The 20,402-nt window shown below is 44.5% G+C and overlaps 1 protein-coding gene across 1 annotated transcript in view; it reads left to right on the top strand.

Annotated features, from left to right (window-relative positions):
• Window positions 1-3,566: 3,566 nt before the first annotated feature.
• The window catches only part of FMNL1 (formin like 1), a 120,053-nt gene continuing 103,217 nt past the window's right edge, over window positions 3,567-20,402 (top strand). Inside the window, exon 1 of the mRNA XM_073607735.1 lies at window positions 3,567-4,170. Within this exon, the coding sequence (XP_073463836.1) occupies window positions 4,012-4,170 (159 nt within the window). The 5' untranslated portion in view covers window positions 3,567-4,011. The remainder of the gene's footprint in view (window positions 4,171-20,402) is intronic.

The raw sequence follows: 20,402 nt of genomic DNA, 5'->3' as shown, positions 1-20,402 counted from the left end.
GTTACAACTAAGGTTTGCAGAATACAATCTCTGAATGCACAATGTATCGAACCTTGAAGCAGATTGGCTACAGCAGCAGAAGGCCACACCGGGGTGCCACTCCTGTCAGCTAAGAACAGGAAACTGAGGCTACAATTCACACAGACTCACCGAAATGGGATAATAGAAGATTGAAAAAATGTTGCCTGGTCTGGCGAGTCTCGATTTCAGCTGCGACATTCAGATAGTAGGGTCAGAATTTGGCGTAAACATAAAAGCATGGATCCATCCTGCCTTATATCAACGGTTTAGGCTGGTGGTGTGGGGGATATTTTCTTGGCGCACTATGAGCCCCTTAGTACCAACTGAGCATCGTTTAAACGCCTCGGCCGACCTAAGTATTGTCGCTGACCATGTCCATCCCTTTAGGACTACAGTGTACTCATCTTCTGATGGCTCCTTCCAGCAGGATAATGCGCCATGTCACAAAACTCAAATCATCTCACCACTGGTTTCTTGAACACAACAATGAGGTCCCTGTACTACAATGGCCTCCACAGTCACCAGATCTCAATCCAATAGAGCACCTTTGGGATGTGGTTGATTGGGAGATTCGTATCATGGATGTGCAGCCAACAAATCTGCAGCAACTGCGTGATGCTATTGTGTCCATATTGACCAAAATCTCTGAGGAAGCCACCAAGAATTAAGGCAGTTCTGAAAAGGGGGTCCAACCCGGTACTAGCAAGTTGTAACTAATAATAAAGTGGTTGTTGAGTGTATATTTGTATGAAACAGTTAATTGATATTTATTTATTCATTTTTATTCCAAAGGCTGTTTTTTTTTTTTTTGTTTGTTTTTTTTGTTTTTGCTTTTTTTTTGTTTTTCTTGTTTTTTTATTTTAAACGTGACCAGCAGCAATGGACTAGAAGCTCCTCCTACTTATGTTTCCCTGCAGACAGGCAGGCTGGGAAATAGCTGAATCATGATACGGCTGTATATTTATTAGGAAAAGGGTACTTCGATTTTTTTTGATTTAGTAAAATAATTAGTGGCATCATCCATATACAGAAATTGAAGGTATAATGTAAATAAATGGTGTGTATTTAGTATCACTTTAATGCAGCAGATGAAAGACCCATCATGCTTCCCTTCAAAACAAGAAGATGTTTAGCAGTCATCAGCACAGAACTGGCAGAAACCAGTGGGACCCAGGTACACCTATCTACTGTCCAGAGAAGTCTGGCCAGAAGTGGTCTTCATTGAAGAATTTCCAAAAGGCCATACCTCCGACGTGGAATCAAGACTAAGTGACTCAACTATTCAGAAAAACATGATAACTGGGGTGCAGAGAAATGGCAGTAGGTTATCTGGACTGATAAGTCAAAATGTGAAATATTTGGCAGTAGCAGGAGGCAGTTTGTTGGTAAAGGGTTTTAGAGCGGTACAATGAGTATCTGCAGGCAACAGTAAAGCATGGTGGGGGTTTCTTACAAGTTTGGGACTACATTTCTGCAAATGGAGTTGGAGATTTGGTGTCCTCAATACTGAGAAATACAGGCAGATACTTATCCATCATGCCATAACAGGGAAGCGTGTGATTTGGCCCCACATTTATTCTGCAGCAGGACAACTACCCCAAACATCTAGCCAATGTCATTAAGATCTATCTTCATAAAGAAGAACAAGGAGTCCTGGAAGTGATGTATTGGACCCCACAGAGCCTTGATCTCATTGAGTCTGGGATTACATGAACAGCAAGAAGGATTTGAGGCAGCCTACATCCACAGAAGATCTGTGGTTAGTTCTCCAAGATGTTTGGAACTACCTACCTGCTGAGTTCCTTCAAAAACTGTGTGCAAATGCACCTAAAAAAAATGTGATGCTGCTTTGAAGGCAAAGGGTGGTCACACCATATTTTGATTTGGATTTCTCTTCTGTTCATTTACTTTCCATTTTGTTAATTTATAAAATTAAACTACTGTAGCACCCTCTACCATAGGTAGGTGTTAGAGTGAGGATTTTGTAAGGGAAGCTGTCAGTTCAGGTAAATTTGGGCAAGCCTATGCTTCAGGCTAGGCCTGCTTGTTTTGATCTGGGGGGCAGGGAGTGGTTAGTGCATCAGTGGGTGTGACCACCTGTGCTTTAGTTCTGAGGCGCCTCCCCAGCTTCCACGGAGAATGTTCTGGAAGAGGGGCAGGACCTAGAACTGGAGTGGCAGGCAGCTCATGTGTGGAGCCCTGACCAATCCCCAACTGGAATTGGCAGGGGGCAGGCCTCCCATATAAGCTGAGGTAACAGCCCACTGGGGGGGGTCATTGTCGGCCAGGAGACGTGAATGGAGTACTAAGCAGCAGCAGGGGCCCCATCTGGGGTGGGGGTGGGGTACGAGGCAGAGCAGAGGAGCCCGGGAGAGCTGGGAGAGAGCTTCATCTTTACACGGTCATGGATGAAGTATTCTGGAACACAGGGGCTGTAGAAGCTGTCGGAACGTACATCCAGTTAAAGTTCTTCATTATAGACTCGGGGCAGGAGAAGGTCAGTGAGTGGAACACAGTGGAGTTCTGGATAAGGCATGCCAGGGGATCTGGGTGCGAGGCCAGAGGAGAGACTGTGGGGAAAGTGTCAAATCGCTGCGGCCTGAGGGCACAGGGTTTGCAGGCCGGACTATCTGGGAACAGTGGTCCACCAATTAGCATATGCTACTGCAGAGAGGTACTGCAGACCTCTGGCCTAGTAACCGTGCAACCAATTCTAGCCAGCAACTGAGACTGTTCAGAGTGGTCTCTTTTGTCAGATACGCAGAGGAGGAGAAATAGTCTGCATGGTGTTATGCAGGGGAAGAGTCTGTAGATATTATGTGTACATCAGTACTTTCACGGCTCAACCTTTTCATTCTAATTCTTAAATATGATGGCAGAGTAATTGTTCTATGAGCATCCCATATTTCCTTCCCCCCTAACCAACTTATATCCCCCAATAAATAAAACAAAACAACGCAAATGACTGTTCATTGTCTCAGAAGTGATATAAATGGAGGTCTGGCAGCGGGGTGACATGGTGGATGTTAGTTACTAGTAGCAACCAAGAGCTACACTACGAACACTTCTATTTCTGAAAGTATTCTTCATGTGCCGCATTTTTTTCACACCTGCCTAAAACTTTAACACAGTAGTGTATATTTTTGTTTTTAGGTTTAGCTATGCTTTAAAAACGTGTTTTGTCTGGTATTGAGTGAGCCAGACTGTAGACTGTGATTCTGAAGAGTAGTAAGTACCTTTCCTCCTCCAGAATAGTGCATTGTGAGGGTTAACAGATCCTGCACATAGAAGAGCCAAGGATCCTATAACCTGTCATGGTTTCTAGTTTCATTCAATGCACCTTGCCGTTCTGTCATCCTCCACTTCTCAAACAACAACAGCGTGCCACATGCAATTAATATGCTGGGTCCCCCTGTTTTTGTGGCTGTCAGTTGAGAGGGTTGATACGTTTTGTACTCAGAACTCTTGTTTCCGCACAGTATCAACCCCCTCCTCCACACACCATCTACCATCCGATTTTGAAACCTAACTTCCTTTTTGCTTTTTGTGGTTTTGTATCTTAGCAAGTTTGCAGCTAATGTCCATTGCAAGGTCAGCTGCATAACATACTATCTGCTGCAAGCGCACGAGAAGTGAATCGGGGAACTGCAAAGTAAGTCATCAAGGAGAAACTCATCTCAAAGGTAAAAAGGAGAAGGGACAGTTGGAGACGTTTGTTCTGCCACTGCTCAATCATCTTATTTCAGACCTGCAAATGATATATGGCCACACCTTCCTTTCTGCGTGCACCCCGTGGCTTTTGCGGTAGCGTGTGATGTTGAGATCTCCAAGACGTAATCGGAAGTTGGGCGTGTTCCTATCAAACTTTACTGATACATTGCTCTGATTCGATAGTCTGCCAGTTTTTTGTCTTTCCCTCTCTGTCTTACGTTCTACGTTAAAGCGTCAAGCCTGGATTTAGGACCGTGGAAACGAGGAGCTGCCTGGATCATGGGGAATGCAGCGGGGACCCTGGAAATGTTCCAGGCCCGTGATTCAAAGACACAACCGCCAACAGGGACTACCCCACCAAAGCCAAAAGATGGCTCCACTTCTAAAGTTCCAAGACCAAGTTCGGGAGAGCTGGAGGAGAGATTCAACGTAGTGCTGGTAAGGACATGCTTTAATGGGTGGGGGGGGTCACTTTAGGCACAACAAACCATGCAACTGCCACTGAGGCCCCTATGTGACTTGGCTATGGATTGGTTATCCAGGCAGAAATAGTAAAAAGGCATTTTGATGTTTACCTTGTTCAGGCTGTCGAGGAGTGGGATTATCTCGAAGATGAAGTCTAGAGATGTAAATGATGATTTTGTTGTAGGACTTCATTATGCAGTTCTCCCACTGATATATGAAGTAATACATTGATTCTGCAAGTGTTATAACTGAACCTGATATCCATGTAGTTCTGTCTATAGGCTCAGTTGATAAGAATATCACAAAGATAAAGATCTTTTTTTTGGCCATGTGACTAACTTTCAAATCTCATTGGACGAAGCTAAAAAAAAAAGAATGTTACTTTATAAGAAAACAAACCAAAGTCGTTATCACACTTCGTGAACTGATGTGTTGTAATTAGAATCGTACATGGGGAAAGATCAGAACGTACGCCTTAGACCTGTGAGTCATACTGAACAATTAGCCATGCAGTATACAATTTTAGCAAAGGAACTATGCAAGTGTACAAAACGGGGCAGTTACACCTTCTATTTAGACTTTGTAGCTTTAAGAATAGCACAGAGAACCATTCAGAGCCTCTGGAAAAGCAAAACGCAGCATGTCCCAAGGCTTTCTTTTCGTCATTAAAAATCACATTTTTCTGTGAATCAATGGGGCATTAACAAATAATATTTTTAGAATGAAATCATTCTTGCCATGAGTAAAAGAAGCTCCTTTCTGAGTTTTATACCAGTAAGGGACTGGGCAATCTTTGTTTACTGAGTACATTATGGGTGTTTGATCACCATTAGGGGCTGCACAAAGTCTGTCAGTTAGAAAGTCCGCAGTGAGACCAACCGTAGATGGCTAGATTTTTTTGTTTTTTGTTTTTAAAGGATACATTCACTTTTTCAAAATAAATAAATGCACATATTTTTGCAGGTAAAAATATGAGCATTTATCCTCTTTCTTCTTCTTTCTTTTTTTTTTTACTGGAGCCTGCAGAGTATTGCATCTGCGATCAGCAGATCGGGCTCTTTTACAGTCTTCCTCTAGCTTTGTGCCCATTTCCCCATACAGGCTTTCACTTACAAAGCTAGAGGAAGAATGAATGAACTACAAGCGCACTGAGCAGCGCGCATGTAGCCCATTCAAACTACAAGTCCGTCCGCCATGGTGGCAGATGGTACTTGTAGTTTACTCATCTACACATCCCTGTAAATGAACGACAGGGCTGTGTGGGTGGAGCCCTGCACAGCCGCCCTGTTTTGAAAAGGTGACAGCGGGTGCGGGGAGCAGATCCCCTGTTGCTGTCAGAGCAGGGAGCGCTGAAGGTGGATGCATAGGAGCATGTTATACCATAATATGGGTGTAACATGCTCTTAAAGGTGCCTTTAGCATAAACATAACTAAAGCTGCCCATAACATCGTTTTTTTTTTTTCTTTTTTTTTTTTTTGTTCAGCCAGCAGGACAAGCGAGGGGGAAAAAAAACTCCCTATCCACATAAGCAAGGTGGATGGAGGAGCCCTCCCACGCTGTGGCATCGTATTCAGACAAGGGGACCCCTCTTCTTTCAGAATACATGGATCAGCAGCTGTAGCCGCTGATCAACCAGAGTTTTTTTTTTTTTTTTTTTTTTCCCTGCTGAATTTGGATCCATCTAGGGCTAACGTAACCGGTTCCCCCATCCACACAAATTCCCCTTGCCAGAACATTGTATTCTAACAGCGGCTCCCACCTTTGCATTATGGTGTGTTGGAAAAAGTACTACTTGCTGCATTGCATCTTATGACATGAATAAGACGTGTAAAAGTTGCCTGTAATGCATCAGTGCGTACAAAGCTTTGAGGATCAGTCCATCAAAAAAAGATTTTTCAGTTTTAGGTAGCGCAAAACCAACTGACAGGTCCCTGTACCTCTGACTCTGTTGGTACGATCTGAATTTGTCTGAACACCCACTGTACCCTTTAGGAAGGGGTACCACTCTCCTTGATGGGTATTATATTAAGGAGGAGGTGGGCAGACGTATTCAAGACTGGCAAGAAGCCAGGAGCTGTCAACCGGGCTCCACCTAAAACAAAAATTGCTAAACAGACTTTTAAAGACTGTAGGTCCTCTTTTATTATCGAAAACTAGGGGTCTGTGCTTTCTACATCAGACTTTTTATCCATTCATTATTTTTATTTATTTTATTTTTTTTTTATGCAGCCCACAGCCTGATTTTTACGTTGATACAGATATGCTTTTACCCAATGCACCGATGTGCTAACTGGAACAATGATGAAAAATGAAAGTGAACCTTCGGTTTCAGTGATGGTGGGGGGGGGGACAGTCCCATGTAACTTTATACTTTGCAAGGAACATAGCAAACAGTACTGTAATTCCTACAGATTTTCTTATTGACCAATCTAAATCCACTTTTTTAAAATTTTGTTGGTCCTTTTTTCCCAAACGAGTGTTAGGTGGGGAGGGTTCTAGTTTTCTGACGCTCACATGATCAGCTCCAGTGTAATGACAAACATTCCGGGTACCCCTTTAAATGTCAGAGATTAAAGATTAACTGAGCTACGACACAAGCCCCTTGTGGGTTGAAATGCGTTAGCACTTTTGTATGCTGGTTTGCACACCCGTGTTATAGACGATCATAAAGATGGCTGTTTCCTGCTGAGTCACCGAGTTGCCAGCTCATCTATTTACTAGTAAAGATTATCTAAATCTGGGGGTGCCATATTACATGTAACCGTCACTTAAGTGTGCAGATTTAGGGACAGTGACGCCAAACCAAAACCTTAGACTGGCACGTGCACTCCATATTCAATGGTTGATCTAACACTGGATAGAGATTTTACAACCAGATTGTAATATGTGTGTGACCGCCTTTTGAAGCGATAGTAAACCACTGTTTATTTATTTTTTTAAAACCTGAAAGTCATAATGTGCTAGTATGGATATGGGTGAAACTTACCTTTAAAATGAAGCCCCCCAGCGGTGTGCTGTCACCGCTGACAGGGCTTACAACTTCACCTGGTCTTCCTTCCAGGTTGGCGGGCTCCGGTCCTTTGATTGGAGCCGCAATGACATCACTACCACGCAAGCGCACGGGAGCCACTGTTCATGGCACAGGGCTCTGAAGGAACGGCACGGTATGCCGTTCCTTCAAAGCGCATGCACCAGTGCCGTCACCATCCGCTTCACAAGTAAATATTTCCTAAACGGTGCACGTTTTAGGTAAAAATAGTATAGATAAAAATTGTCCACTGGAGTTTACTTCCACTAAAAGCTTCACCCCACTAAAGCTGAACTCAGTCGATTTTATATATTTTGCATACTTAATTGGGCCTGTTTGGCTACCCGATCGGCCTCTGTGGAAGTTGTAAGTCACTGTATCAGCCCGAGAAGCTGCCCTTCTGCATAGTAACCACGGGGGGGGTTACTTGCTTGGCACAGCTGCCATTCAGAGAACGCTTTGTGTTTTTCTCTGACTATACTAGGTTCAGAGGAGGGGTGATGATATAATTTCCATTTAGTCCAATCAGGGAATACTTTGCATTCCTTGAGGAAAAATGCAAGGCGGTCTCAGAAAGGCAGCCATTTGGTTACTATTCAGAGGGGCATCCATGTGGCACAGTGCCCAGAAGTCTGCGTCTATCTCTGCCGTTCCTGGGACTACTACAGTGTTTTACAGATTCCACAGTGACCTTATGCCATGCTCGCCTCCAGGACTTCTTCTCCATAGCCTCTCCCATCCTCTGGAATGTTCTACCCCAATCTATCAGACTTTCTCCTACTTTGTCTACTTTCAAACGATCCCTGAAAACTCATCTCTTCAGAGAAGCCTATCACCTAACAACTGTACATTTTTCTCCATCAGCTCATCCCCCACAGTTATTACCTCTTGTATCTCTTGACCCTCCCTCTTAGACTGTAAGGTCTAACGAGCAGGGCCCTCTGATTCCTACTGTATTAAAGTGTATTGTATTTGTACTGTCTACCACCAAGTTGTAAAGGGCTACGTAAGTTGTTGGTGCCATATAAATCCTGTATAATAACGTACAATATGCATACTTTGTGCCAAGCTGGCCCGACGTAAGTATAAAAATATTTTTTTTAAGTATAAAAAATGTAGCACCCTGGAGTTTAGGCAGGGTTGCTCCTCACAAATTTACTTGCCAGGAATAGTTATCCTGGTTGATTGTTATACCGTGTACACACGAGCGTAATGTCCGACAGAAAAAGTCAGACGGGAGCTTTTCATCGTATATTCCGATCGTGTGTATGCCTCATCAGACTTTTTACGTCTCAAATTCTGACAGACCTAGAAAGAGAACATGTTCTAAATTTTTCCGACGGAACCATAGCCTATCGGGAAAACCGCTTGTATGCTGTTTCGACGTACCAAAAGCGACGCATGCTCTGAAGCAAGTAGGAGACGAAAGCTATTGGCTACTGGCTATTGAACTCCCGTTTTCTAGCCCTGTCGTACGTGTTGTACGTCACCGCGTTCTGGACGGTCGGAATTTGATGTGACCGTGTGTATGCAAGACAGCTTGAGTGGAATTCCGTCGGAAAAACCTTCAGCGTTTTTTCTGACGGGAAAACCGGTCGTGTGTACAGGGCATTAGCGATCCATTGATTTATCCCTAAAGTTGGCCTTGTTGCACTTTTCTCTTCTACCACTAGGTGGACGGGTACTTGGTGGTACTAGATATGAGAAGGTCAGGTTATGGGTATATGGGGTATCTCAGCCAATAGGTAGGGGTTTCCTTAAATCCCTTGGCCTGCTGGAAGAGCCTATATATTCGGGCGGAGTCAGATGATCTATGTTCTTTGCCACCTGGACGGCTGTCTGGGTCGACTTGTGTTGGCTGCTAGGTTGGAGTTTGGGCCTATCCTGGACACATCTGGCTGCTAGGCTGTCTGAGGTTCTATCCAGAAGTAAGAGAGCAGCGCAGGGTTGGGACTGCGGCTTGCAGTCCAACCAAAAGTGACAGTTCTGCCGGTCGGAGAACCTGTCGTGGTCAGAGGTAGAGGGGAAGCTGTCACTAGTAAGGGACCATCCGCCTAATTGCTAGGAACCACACTGAGTAACTGAAGCAAGTACCGGAGCAGCATTCTCACCAACCGGGGACGCATCGGGAAACTTCAGTGGGTATCAAGCCAGGGACCCAGCCAGTGGAGGTGATGCTTGCAGAGCAGCCTTGTGTGTCAAGCCAGGGACCGAGCAGGCCAGCATGGGTGAAGCTTGAGAAGTATCTTGATTACCAAGCTAAGGACCCAGCAGAGAAGCGGGGGGTGACGCTTGAAGATTGGAGGAGCTCAAGGGATTTAGTGGCAGTGAATCAGAGGGTCTAGTATGAGACCGGGAGCTCAGTGGGCTGAATAACTACAAGAAATGATTGTAGTGGAATAGAAAGGAACTGTTCAGCTTTGTGTTAGGAACTGTTAAAGACTGTTGCCATAGGAGACAGCATTTTACCTGCATGGCTGTCCTATTGAAGTCTGAATCTGCCAATTAATCTTGCAACTACCTAAGGGTGTCCTGGCCCTAACCCTCTCTCCCCCCAAAAAGTTTAAGAGAAATAAACTTTCTTTTGCATTCAAGAAGTGTCTGGCGCCCAATAACTTTAACTAACTACTATGCACCCACCATGCCTCACAACCCACTACATACAGAAGGATGTCAGCTATACCTGGCCCTGTAGGGTCTCAGATCAAAGGACCCCCGGGACCTTGCTACAAAATAAAGTGTTTGTTTCTTTGTTTTTTTACAGGTCCAGGTAAATGGTCCAGGTAATTGTCCAGTCATCACCTGGACATTTGTCCAGGTGATGACTGTCACTAGAAATCTTCCATTGGGGAGATCGGTTCTGGTAAAAACTGTTCCAGGAAAGATTATTATGAAGTGTCTCCAGAACAGGAATTGAAGGGAAATCTCCCAATGGGAAACAACAAAAACCTAACTAACTAGTCCCTACTCTAAAGCTCAAAAATGTTTTGGCTGTTGGTATACTTTGAATGAATGGCACTGTTCCAATTTCACAAGGAATTTTTTGGAGATTGATTTGTTCTTCCTACGTTTGTATGGGAATAGAGGCTGTTCAATTGGGAAAGGGAATGTTCACCTTTTCCAGAGAAATTCTGTGAATGAACTGAGGCTGTGTCGAGCTTGAATGTTCAATCACGTGAAAGCAAAATCCTTTTTTTTTTTTTTTTCCCTCCAACATGATTTGGTACCCAGGCACACTATGATGTGTTAAATAATGTATTTTTTATGCCCTTTGGGGGTAGCATACCTACATGGACCACTTATCTTAATCTTTTTGGTTTAAAGTAGACTTTCTAGTATGGTCTAAAAGTTTCATTTGTTTAAAATGGCAATCATTATATTTTAAATACATCAATGTTTACTGTCCAGTATGGTCTCATATCCCTGGTGCTGTACATAGAGGAAGTGGTTATTGCATCACTTCAAGAAATCTTCCTATCAGTTGACCAGCCTGATATCACCCAAGCATGAGTCATCGAGGATTTCGTGACTTTCTGATGTCATTGCAACTCAAAGCTCATCTATAGCCACTCTCACAGCTCCCATCGCCCTTCCCAACCCCCAGCTCACTGTGATGAGTTGCTAGGATTAATTAACCCAATTTTACTAGACAAAATCCATGGTTGTGCCAGGTCCCAAGTCTACTATCTTCTACTACTATCTTGGAGGAAGGTCCTCCATTGGGTGTCCACATTGCTGCATGGCCTTTACGTAGGCATTTTGCCTTAAACCAGTTGCTGATGGATGCGCATTTTTACCAACCAGGTGCAACCCTGATAAAGGGGCATGTTATGTCCCCCAAACAGCGTTGTCTTTGTAGTATAATTTTTTATCCTATTTTAGAATAAATTTGTGTCTGGACGGCCAAACTTCCAGTGTGAACCTTTTCTGTTACAAAGGAGATAGTGTATATCCTTTGGCATGGAAAAGCTTCCAACCCAGAATGCAGATAACGGGTCCAAATACGGTTACAACTGCTCTAGGCAAAAAGATAATCCTACAGTCCTAGAGCTATTTTTCCATTTCTCATTAGGTTGATCATGACACTGGGAAAGCATGTTTGAAGGTTCGCCTTGGAGCTTATATTAAACTTGTTTTTTTCCATAGTCCATCATTTAAGTTGCAAACGCCATAGATTTGCCTTAGTCCATTTTTTTTTGCTCTTAGGATTTTGCACTGCAAAGTATTTTGAAAAATCTACAAGACATTCAACTAAACTTAAAATTTTTTGCACCATTTTCACAGTTGTGACTACCCATATAATGTAATGGTTTTGTTATTTTCAGTACTTCTTAAATGCATACATTGCCCAGTGCTCTGCAGAGTACATACACAACCACATCCGTCCCCGCTCTAGAGGAACTTTCAGTCTAATGTCCAAAGCGAAGTATTATGTACACCTGCACACTCTTGCCATTCTATGATCGGCCAGTTCACTTACCAGTATGTTTTTTGGATTGTGGTAGGGGATCCGAGCTAAAGCACTGTAGATGGTGACTCTGGTGGGGATTGACCCAAGAACTTTAAGATTACATCTTCTTGCTATAAGCGAAACACAGTGCTGCACCATGATGTAAAAATAAGTTGTAAGGTGTTGCCTGTGGACCAGCTAAATGTTTTTGACCGGCACAGGTTAGCAGAAGACAATCCTCTAGTTGTATTCATCGTGATTCATAAACTTGGCTGCAGAATTCTGCTTTGATGAGATTGCTAGCTTGATTTGTTTTGATGATCTGTATTATGCCATATCCTCAATAGACGTTGGGTGTGTCTGTTGTTTTTTTCTTTTTTACTAGACACACAGAGGTCTCTCAGCTGTCTGTGATGTCACCGTAGTCTGCTGTTGATCACAACTGTCCCAGCTGTGAGCATCAAATAACACATCTGTGGGTCTCAAACATGTGCCGCTTTATAAGGGTGTGTTTAACCTTTTTATAGTTTTATTTTATAATTGCAGTTGGAGTAAGAATGCCATTATAATGTGTCCAGCAAATCAAGGTGAACATAGAACCATAGCAGCTCCATTATCTTACAGTGACTAAATTGAGCATCATGTGCCATACATAGGACCTGTATTGCCTGGGCACAAATTAATGATTGCGCCTTGTGTACAGGCTCTATCTAAATTGTCTCTACTCATACCGTGTCACTGTTGCTGAAATATTCTTTTTAGAGACATAACGCAGTAACCTACAGGTACACATCTCCAGTTTTGCTGTCCACTCTATAAATGGGGTCTGCAGAGGGCAGGTTATGGGGACATGACCCCAAATCTAGAAGGAGGAAGACTCAAGAGTAATATTAGCAAATTGTATGTTACTGGAAGAGTGGTAGATACAAGGAACAGACTTTCAACACACGATAGTGAGTCAAACAGCAGTAAGTGAACTAAAAGTGTACTGTTAGTTCACCTTTACTGTTGGTAAAAAAAATTCCCTATGCATTAGAATGTCCTTAGCACATTACTATGCATTGCTCCATTTTTTTTTAAATGCTTACTTTTTCTTACTATACAATTTTTATTGAGATTTGGTACCATCCAAAAAAAGAGAGAAAAAAAAAATTCAAAGAACCCAGACTCCTCTAATGCTCTAATGCACATTTAATGCTTACTTTTTTAGTTGCTCACTTCATTGTCCTCCCTTACCTGTCCTGCAGATGGCAAGATGTACCAAGAGCTGGATGTGTGACCCTGACCCATGCATGCTCAGCCCGTTCTCTCTCACAGCTCAGTATTCTGCGAGAGTAAAAGACCTCTAAAGCTGGGTATGTCTCACCATCTGCAGCACAGGTGGGGGGGGGGGGGTTGCAGTAAAGGTTAACTAACCCTTTAAACCCTAGAGCGAATGTCTCTTGTTTGCTTAATTTTTGGTCTGTTTATAGGGCTTTTTTCTGAGAGAATAGGTGCAGGTACTCCGCTCTTCCAAGTCACCCCTTTTTTCCGCCCCCTACCCACCTGAGAACAGCGACCCTTGGTTCCACACCCTACCCACCTCTCAATACCACCCCTTTTAGAGAAAACAGAACCAGGTATCATTTTGTGGTGCCAAGTAGTTTTGTATGCAGTTTGTTAAGGATAGTATAAAAAGCAGTAAAATATAGTCCCCAAGCAACAATAGACCCCTGGAACAAAATACCCCCTAACAACAACAAATCCATCCCTATAACAGTGGTCTCCCAACAGCCAGCATTAATAGACCCTCCAGCAGCCCGCAACAATAGATCCTCCCAGCAGCCAGCATCAATAGACCCTCCAGCACACCTCAGCACCCCTTGTCATTAGATGCATTCAGTGCTGGAGGTACTGGAACTACGTTTCTCCACGTTCCCACTGCAAAAAAGCCCTGGTTATATATACCATTGCAAGCAGTTATTTATATCTGTTTTGATAAGCCCAAAAGCCTATGGGCGGTCAGGCAGTAGCACCGTGTATTATTTATTATTATATTATTATTATACGAGATTTATATAGCGCCAACAGTTTACGCAGTGCTTTACAATGTATAAGGGGGACAACACAATTACAGTACAATACAAAAGATACAGGAGGGCTCTGCTCGTAGAGCTTACATTCTAAAGGGAGGGGGTGGTGGTACAAAAGGTAACAGCTGCAAAGAATGATTTGATGGGGGTGGCTCAGGGATAGTTATGTGGGTGTGGGATAGCCTTCCCTGAATAAATGAGTTTTCAGGGATCTCCTAAAGGTGGACAGGGTAGGGGCTGATCGGACATACTGGGGCAGGGAATTCCAGAGGATGGGAGAGGCTCTGGAGAAGTCCTGAAGGCAAGCATGGGAGGAGGTAATAAGGGAGCTAGAGAGCAGGAGGTCCTGGGAGGAGCAGAGGGGGCGATTTGGGCGATATCTGCAGATGAGGTTGGTGATGTAGATGGGGGCGATGTTGCGAATGGCCTTGTATGGTATGGTTAGCATTTTGAATTTTAAACGGTGGGGTAGAGGAAGCCAGTGAAGGGATTGGCAGGGAGGAGCAGCAGTCACGGATCGATTAGTGAGGTGTATTAGTCTAGAAGCAGCATTCATAATAGACTGAAGGGGGGATAGCCTGCTTAAGGGTAGGCCATTAAGGAGAGAGTTGCAGTAGTCGAGGCGGGAAATAATCAAGGAGTGAATAAGTTGCTTTGTGGTATCATTAGTCAGGAAGGGTCGAATTCTGGAGATGTTGCGGAGGTTAAGGCGGCAGGATTTAGCCAGTGATTGGGTGTGGGGGCTGAAGGAGAGGTCAGAGTCAAGGATTACACCCAGGACCCTGGCATGTGTGGAGGGACCAATGGTTGTGTTGTTGATATTAATGGTGAAGTCACAGGAGGGGGACCGTGAAGGAGGAAATATAACAAGCTCAGTTTTAGAAAGATTAAGTTTGAGGAAGTGGTGTGACATCCATACCGATATGTCATTCAGCAAGTTTGAGATCCATGAGGAGATAAAGGGGGTGAGTTGAGGAGTGGAGAGATAGATCTGTGTGTCATCGGCATAGAGGTGGTATTGGAAGCCATGGGAGGTTATCAACTGGCCCAGGGAAGAGGTATAGAGTGAGAAAAGGAGAGGCCCAAGGACGGAGCCTTGGGGTACCCCAACAGAAAGAGGAAGGGGAGCGGAGGAGATGGAGTTGTAATTTGCTGAGGAGGAGCAGGTGGTCAACTGTGTCAAAGGCAGCAGAGAGGTCTAAAAGTATGAGTATGGAGTAGTGGCCATTGGTTTTGGCAGTTATTAGGTCATTGGTGAGTTTTAGTAGGGCAGTTTCAGTAGAATGTTGTGGGCGGAAGCCAGACTGTAGGGGGTCGAGAAGGTTGTTGTCCATGAGGTAGCGACTCATTTGGTCATGAACAAGGCGTTCAATGAGTTTGGAGGCAAACGGGAGCAGGGAGATAGGTCTTAAGTTATTCAAACAGGTGGGGTCTAGTGAGGGTTTTTTGAGTATGGGGGTTATCAGTGCATGTTTGAGCAGGGAAGGAAAGGTGCCGGAGGAGAGGGAGAGGTTGAAGATGTGGGTTAGGGAGTGTACAGTACCCCTTGGAAGAAAATTGCATTCAACTGTTGCAGTGGGGTTGGGGGTTGGGGGGGGGCACTGCAAGGATAGTTTTCTTTCTTGTGCCCGGAGTTGGACTTTGTAGTTTAGCTATAGAAAACCTTGCAGTCTAAAAAAATATTTTTTAATTTTGCCTTGCCATATGCATGGAATAAACATAGGTCTATCCTGAGACAAACAAAAGCCAACTATATGGACTACTTTGCCTTTCCTTGCTGTGTTCTGCGTTGATGCTGACAATACAGTGGAACCTCGGATTGCAAGTAACGTGTTTCGCAATACGAGCACTGTATTTTTAAAAATCGTAACTTGGTTTGCGAGTCTTGTCTCGCAAAACGAACATCATTCAGGTCAAATCGTGCAGTACCGCGTTTGGCCTGAGGTGGGGGGGGGGGGCGCCGGAGCCAAGCAGCGCTGTTTGGAAATGCACAGAAAGGCCCGAGGACAGCTCGGCTGACCTCGGCAAACCTTGGGAATGGAATCTTTCCGAGGTTTGCCGAGGTCAGCCAAGGTGTCCTCGGGTCTTTCCGGCCATTTCTGAGGCTCTCCGGTGCCCCCCCCACCTCTGGCCGCATGCGGTATTGTATGCCATTGAAGTCAATGCAGAACTAATTATTTTTGTTTCCATTGACTTCAATGGGGAAACTCGCTTTGATATGCGAGTACTTTGGATTACGAGCACTCTCCTGGAACGGATTATGCTCGTAATCCGAGGTTCCACTGCGTTCTATTGTAGCTGGGGACGTTTATTGTTACTAACTACAGGGGATCTATTTTACCAACTTTCTTGTAATCATTACCAAATTCCACACAAATTACTTAATGCCGCAAAATGATATTTGGTTCTGTATTCTCTAAAAGCAGCATTACTGGGAGGTGGGGGGGGGGGGGGAACAAAGGAATGGTGCTCTGGTGATGTGAACGGCCCTTTGCCAGGAGTCTGCCCAGGGCTGGCCAAGCATAAGATTGGAAAATGTCCAAACTGGAACCCCTGCCAACCAAGTGCCCACATGTGCTGAAATCTGACTGTCCCTCTTCTATGAAGGTATCTGAGAAAAAAAGGTCTGTGTTGCCCATATCAACCCAAGTCATTCTACCATGCTGCACTGGGGGCTGGAAAAGGTGAATTACACTTGATGCATTGGCCAACAGGAACTGCCAGCTACTGTATGTCCTGTGCAGTTCAGGTAACAAGACATCACCACCCCTTAAAGAGGAAGTAAACCCTGATGGGTTTTACTTCCTCTGTCGTTCCCTGCAAAGTAAAAGCATAATGGGCTAGTATGCATCGCAAATGGCGCACGTTTAGGAGACATATGTAGTGGAATTAGGTAAGCCTTATTCTAGGCTTACCTATAGGTAAAAGTGATGCTGGAGGGTTTACAACCACTTTTGTAACCACAAATTCTCAAAGCCCTAAAGTGATACTGAACACATACTGTTTAATTGACATTGTACCTTGTATTTCTGTATGTGGATGATGGCACTGTAATTATTTTAATGAAAAAAAAATAATAATCTAAGTACCTTTTTTTTCCTAATTGATTTACAGTTGTCACGTGACCCAGATCTTTCCCAGCCTGTCTGCAGGGAAACATAAGCAGGAGGAGCTTCCAGTCCTCTGCAGCTGGTCATATGTTCAAAATAAAGAAAATACAGCCTTTGGAATACAGTCAAAATAATTTTTATCAATAAACAGTTTTTTAAATTGGCATACAAACATATATTTGAAATTAAATCTTTATTATTTTTGGTAATAACATGGTGTGTGGGGATTTCTGCCAGTCGTGGACTGTATCACGCCCCTCCAGCCTGTGTCTTAGAATAACAGGGAGGTGAAGCCTCCATTAATCGACATGTAATATCCCACGCCCATTGTGTTTTAGCTGGTTATTTGGCATGGAGGAGGAGGGAGGGAGTGGGCTGTCATTTACCACTGTGTATATGCCCACATGCGTGACTCTATAGTCACATGGGCTGCTTAGATGTGATAGGGAGGAAATGCTCAGGGTAGAAAATACACTGAAAACTGAGCATGTGCAAACTTGTCATTGGGTACATGAACAGAAGAGGGAGATAGAGAGCAGCTCAACCAGTTGTTTTTTTGCAGAATACAGAAAATGTATCTCCGTGACTGAGTATGAACAGCATGTAATACACCATTTATTGATAGTTTTTTTTATGATGTGGGCTTAGTGACACTTTAAGGCAGTCTTAAAGGGGTTGTAAAGGTTCTTGTTTTTTCACCTTAATGCATCCTATGCATTAAGGTGAAAAAACACCTGTCAGTGACCGGCCCCCCAGCCCCCCATTTTACTTACCTGAACCCTCAAACTTGTCCCACGGGGACGCGCTCTCTCTCTGCCCAGGGTTCTCGGCTCTTGATTGGATAGATTGATAGCAGCGCAGCCATTGGCTCCCACTGCTGTCAATTAAATCCAATGACGCGGGGGCAGGGCCGAGTCCTGCATTCGGCCTCTATGGAAGCCAAATGCTGGACTCGGGAGTGCGCCCGCGAGGTAACCCCCTGGGAGAGCGCTTCTCCCAGGGGGTTATCTGATGTGGGGAGGAGCCGAGAGAGCCGCCGAGGGACCCCAGAAGACGAGGTTCAGGGCCACTCTGTGCAAAACGAGCTGCACAGTGGACGTAAGTATGACATGTTTGTTATTTAAAAAAACAAAAAAAACAAACCTTGAGGCCAGGTTCACACTGGTGCGACACGACAGCCGTCCTACTTTGCCCTGTGACATGAAGCCAGCATGTGTCCGACTTTCAATGAACGGGGATTCGACTTGGATCCCTGCCAATGCCCGGCACTGTGTTTGGTATGAATCTTGAGGGGGAACAAATTTAAAATAAGAAACCGGCATGGGTTCCCCCCTCCAAGAGCATACCAGGCCCTTGGGTCTGGTATGGACCTTAAGGAGAACCCCCCTATGCTGAAAAAAACGGCGTGGGGGTCCCCCCCAAATCCATACCAGACCCTTATCCGAGCGTGCAGCCCGGCCGGTCAGGAATGGGGGTGGGGAGGAGCGAGCACCCCCCCTCCTGAACCGTACCAGGCGCATGCCCTCAACATGGGGAGGTGGGTGCTTTGGGTCAGGGGGGCGCCTGACAACCCTGGCCGTTGGTTGTCGGGGTCTGCGGGCGGGGGGCTTATGGGAATCCGAGAGCCCCCTTTAATAAGGGGGCCCCCAGATCCCGGCCCCCCACCCTTTGTGAATGAGTATGGGGTACATCGTACCCCTACCCATTCACCTAGGGAAAAAAGTGTCAATGAAAAACACAGTACACAGGTTTTTAAAGTAATTTATTAGGCAGCTCCGGGGTCTGGTTGAGGGCATGCGCCTGGTACGGTTCAGGAGGGGGGGGGGGGGGGCGCTCGTTCGTCCCCACTCCCATTCCTGACCGGCCGGGCTGCGTGCTCGGATAAGGGTCTGGTATGCTCTTGGAGGGGGAACCCATGCCGGTTTTTTATTTAAAATTTGTCGCGGCGTTCCCCCTCAAGATCATTTGAGCACAAGTCGCATGCCGAAGTCGGATCATGCGAGACGGCAATCCGACTTTGATCCGACTTCAATGATAGTCAATGGGCTGAAGCAGGATCAAAGTCGGACCAAAGTAGTACAGGGAGCATTTCTAAAGTCGGAACCACTTGTGTCGGACCAGTTAGGACGGCTCCCATAGGGAAACATTGAATTTCACACGTCATGCGACATGAGCTCCCAATGTCGGAGCGTTTGTCGGACCAGTGTGAACTCGGCCTTAGTGTCACTTTAACTGGCTACAAGTACTTTTGCAAATGTTGGTAAATGAGCATAAGACAAGTAACACAAGGGGGTGAATTTACTAAAACTGGAGAGTGCAAAATCTGGTGCAGCTCTGCATAGAAACCAATTGGCTTCCAGTTGTTTTTGTCAAAGCTTAATTGAACAAGCTGAAGTTAGAAGCTGATTGGCTACCATGCACAGCTTCACCAGATTTTGTACTCTCCGGTTTTAGTAAATCAACCCAAAGGTGTTGCAGGCATTTGTACCTCTTTCCATTAGCATAGTGTTATATGCATTCATGTAACCAGATTTGGGGGGGGGGGGGGTTATTTTTTATTACATTTTTTTTTTTTTTTTTTTGCACTAATGCAATAAGACAACTCACACTTGGCTTATATTTAGAACTGTTAGAGCTGTTACTGTAAACACTTTTTTGAATTCAAAACGGAACTAAACCTTCCTATCCTTTACAGCCAAGGAAGCGATCATCTTGGCCTCTGATCTGCAGTTGCCATGAATGCTGCACATGTGAACACATATGACACCAGCCATTTGATGGCTTTCAGTTCCATTGAGAACACAAGCAATTGTGACACATGTATCACTCATGGCATGCCTAGAACGTAACCGTTTTTGGAAACAGTTAATTCGATGTGTTTAGTTCCACTTTAGGCCCCTTTCACACTTGGGTGTAGCAGAAACGCAGGCAGAAATGTGCGTTTCTGCCCATGTTTCTGCAAATGCGCAACTTGCTTGCAGCTCCATAATTCCTAATGAGACCCAAAATGTGGGTAGAAATCATGCATTTTGACGTGCTTTTTTCTTTAGGACAAAACAAATGAAAAACACACTTGGCTCATGTCCAGAACGTGGACAGAAAGGAAAAGGTCTGGTGTCACCCGCAAACCACCTCCATCCCAATATATGCAACAAAAAAACAGTAAATCGCCACGGGACTTTAAATGAGGTGAATGCGGTTAGCCAACAATTGACAGAGTAAATGCAGTCTCCAAATTTATTAAAATAGTCATGCAAACAAAAACATGAATCATAGCCAAGCCACTGAAATGATACATACAGTAGAAAATGTCATTACACGTATCAAGGTATAAAATGTAAATTGTAGGAGTACACATGCATAAAAATTATCCCAACGCGTTTCGCAAGACCATGCTCGCTTCATCATGAGTAGATGCGTGTGTAGTACATCTGTAGGGGGTATAATGAACCAAATAAGTATCAACACAGACATGGTATCATGACAATTAGACCCCTTTCACACTGTGCCACCACTGTCGTTTTAGCGGCGCTATTTGGCCACT

The sequence above is a fragment of the Aquarana catesbeiana genome, linkage group LG12, assembly GCF_042186555.1.
Source record: "Aquarana catesbeiana isolate 2022-GZ linkage group LG12, ASM4218655v1, whole genome shotgun sequence".
Classification (NCBI taxonomy): domain Eukaryota; kingdom Metazoa; phylum Chordata; class Amphibia; order Anura; family Ranidae; genus Aquarana; species Aquarana catesbeiana.
Note: the sequence above shows the minus strand (reverse complement) of the source record. Positions and strands in the feature narration are given on the sequence as shown.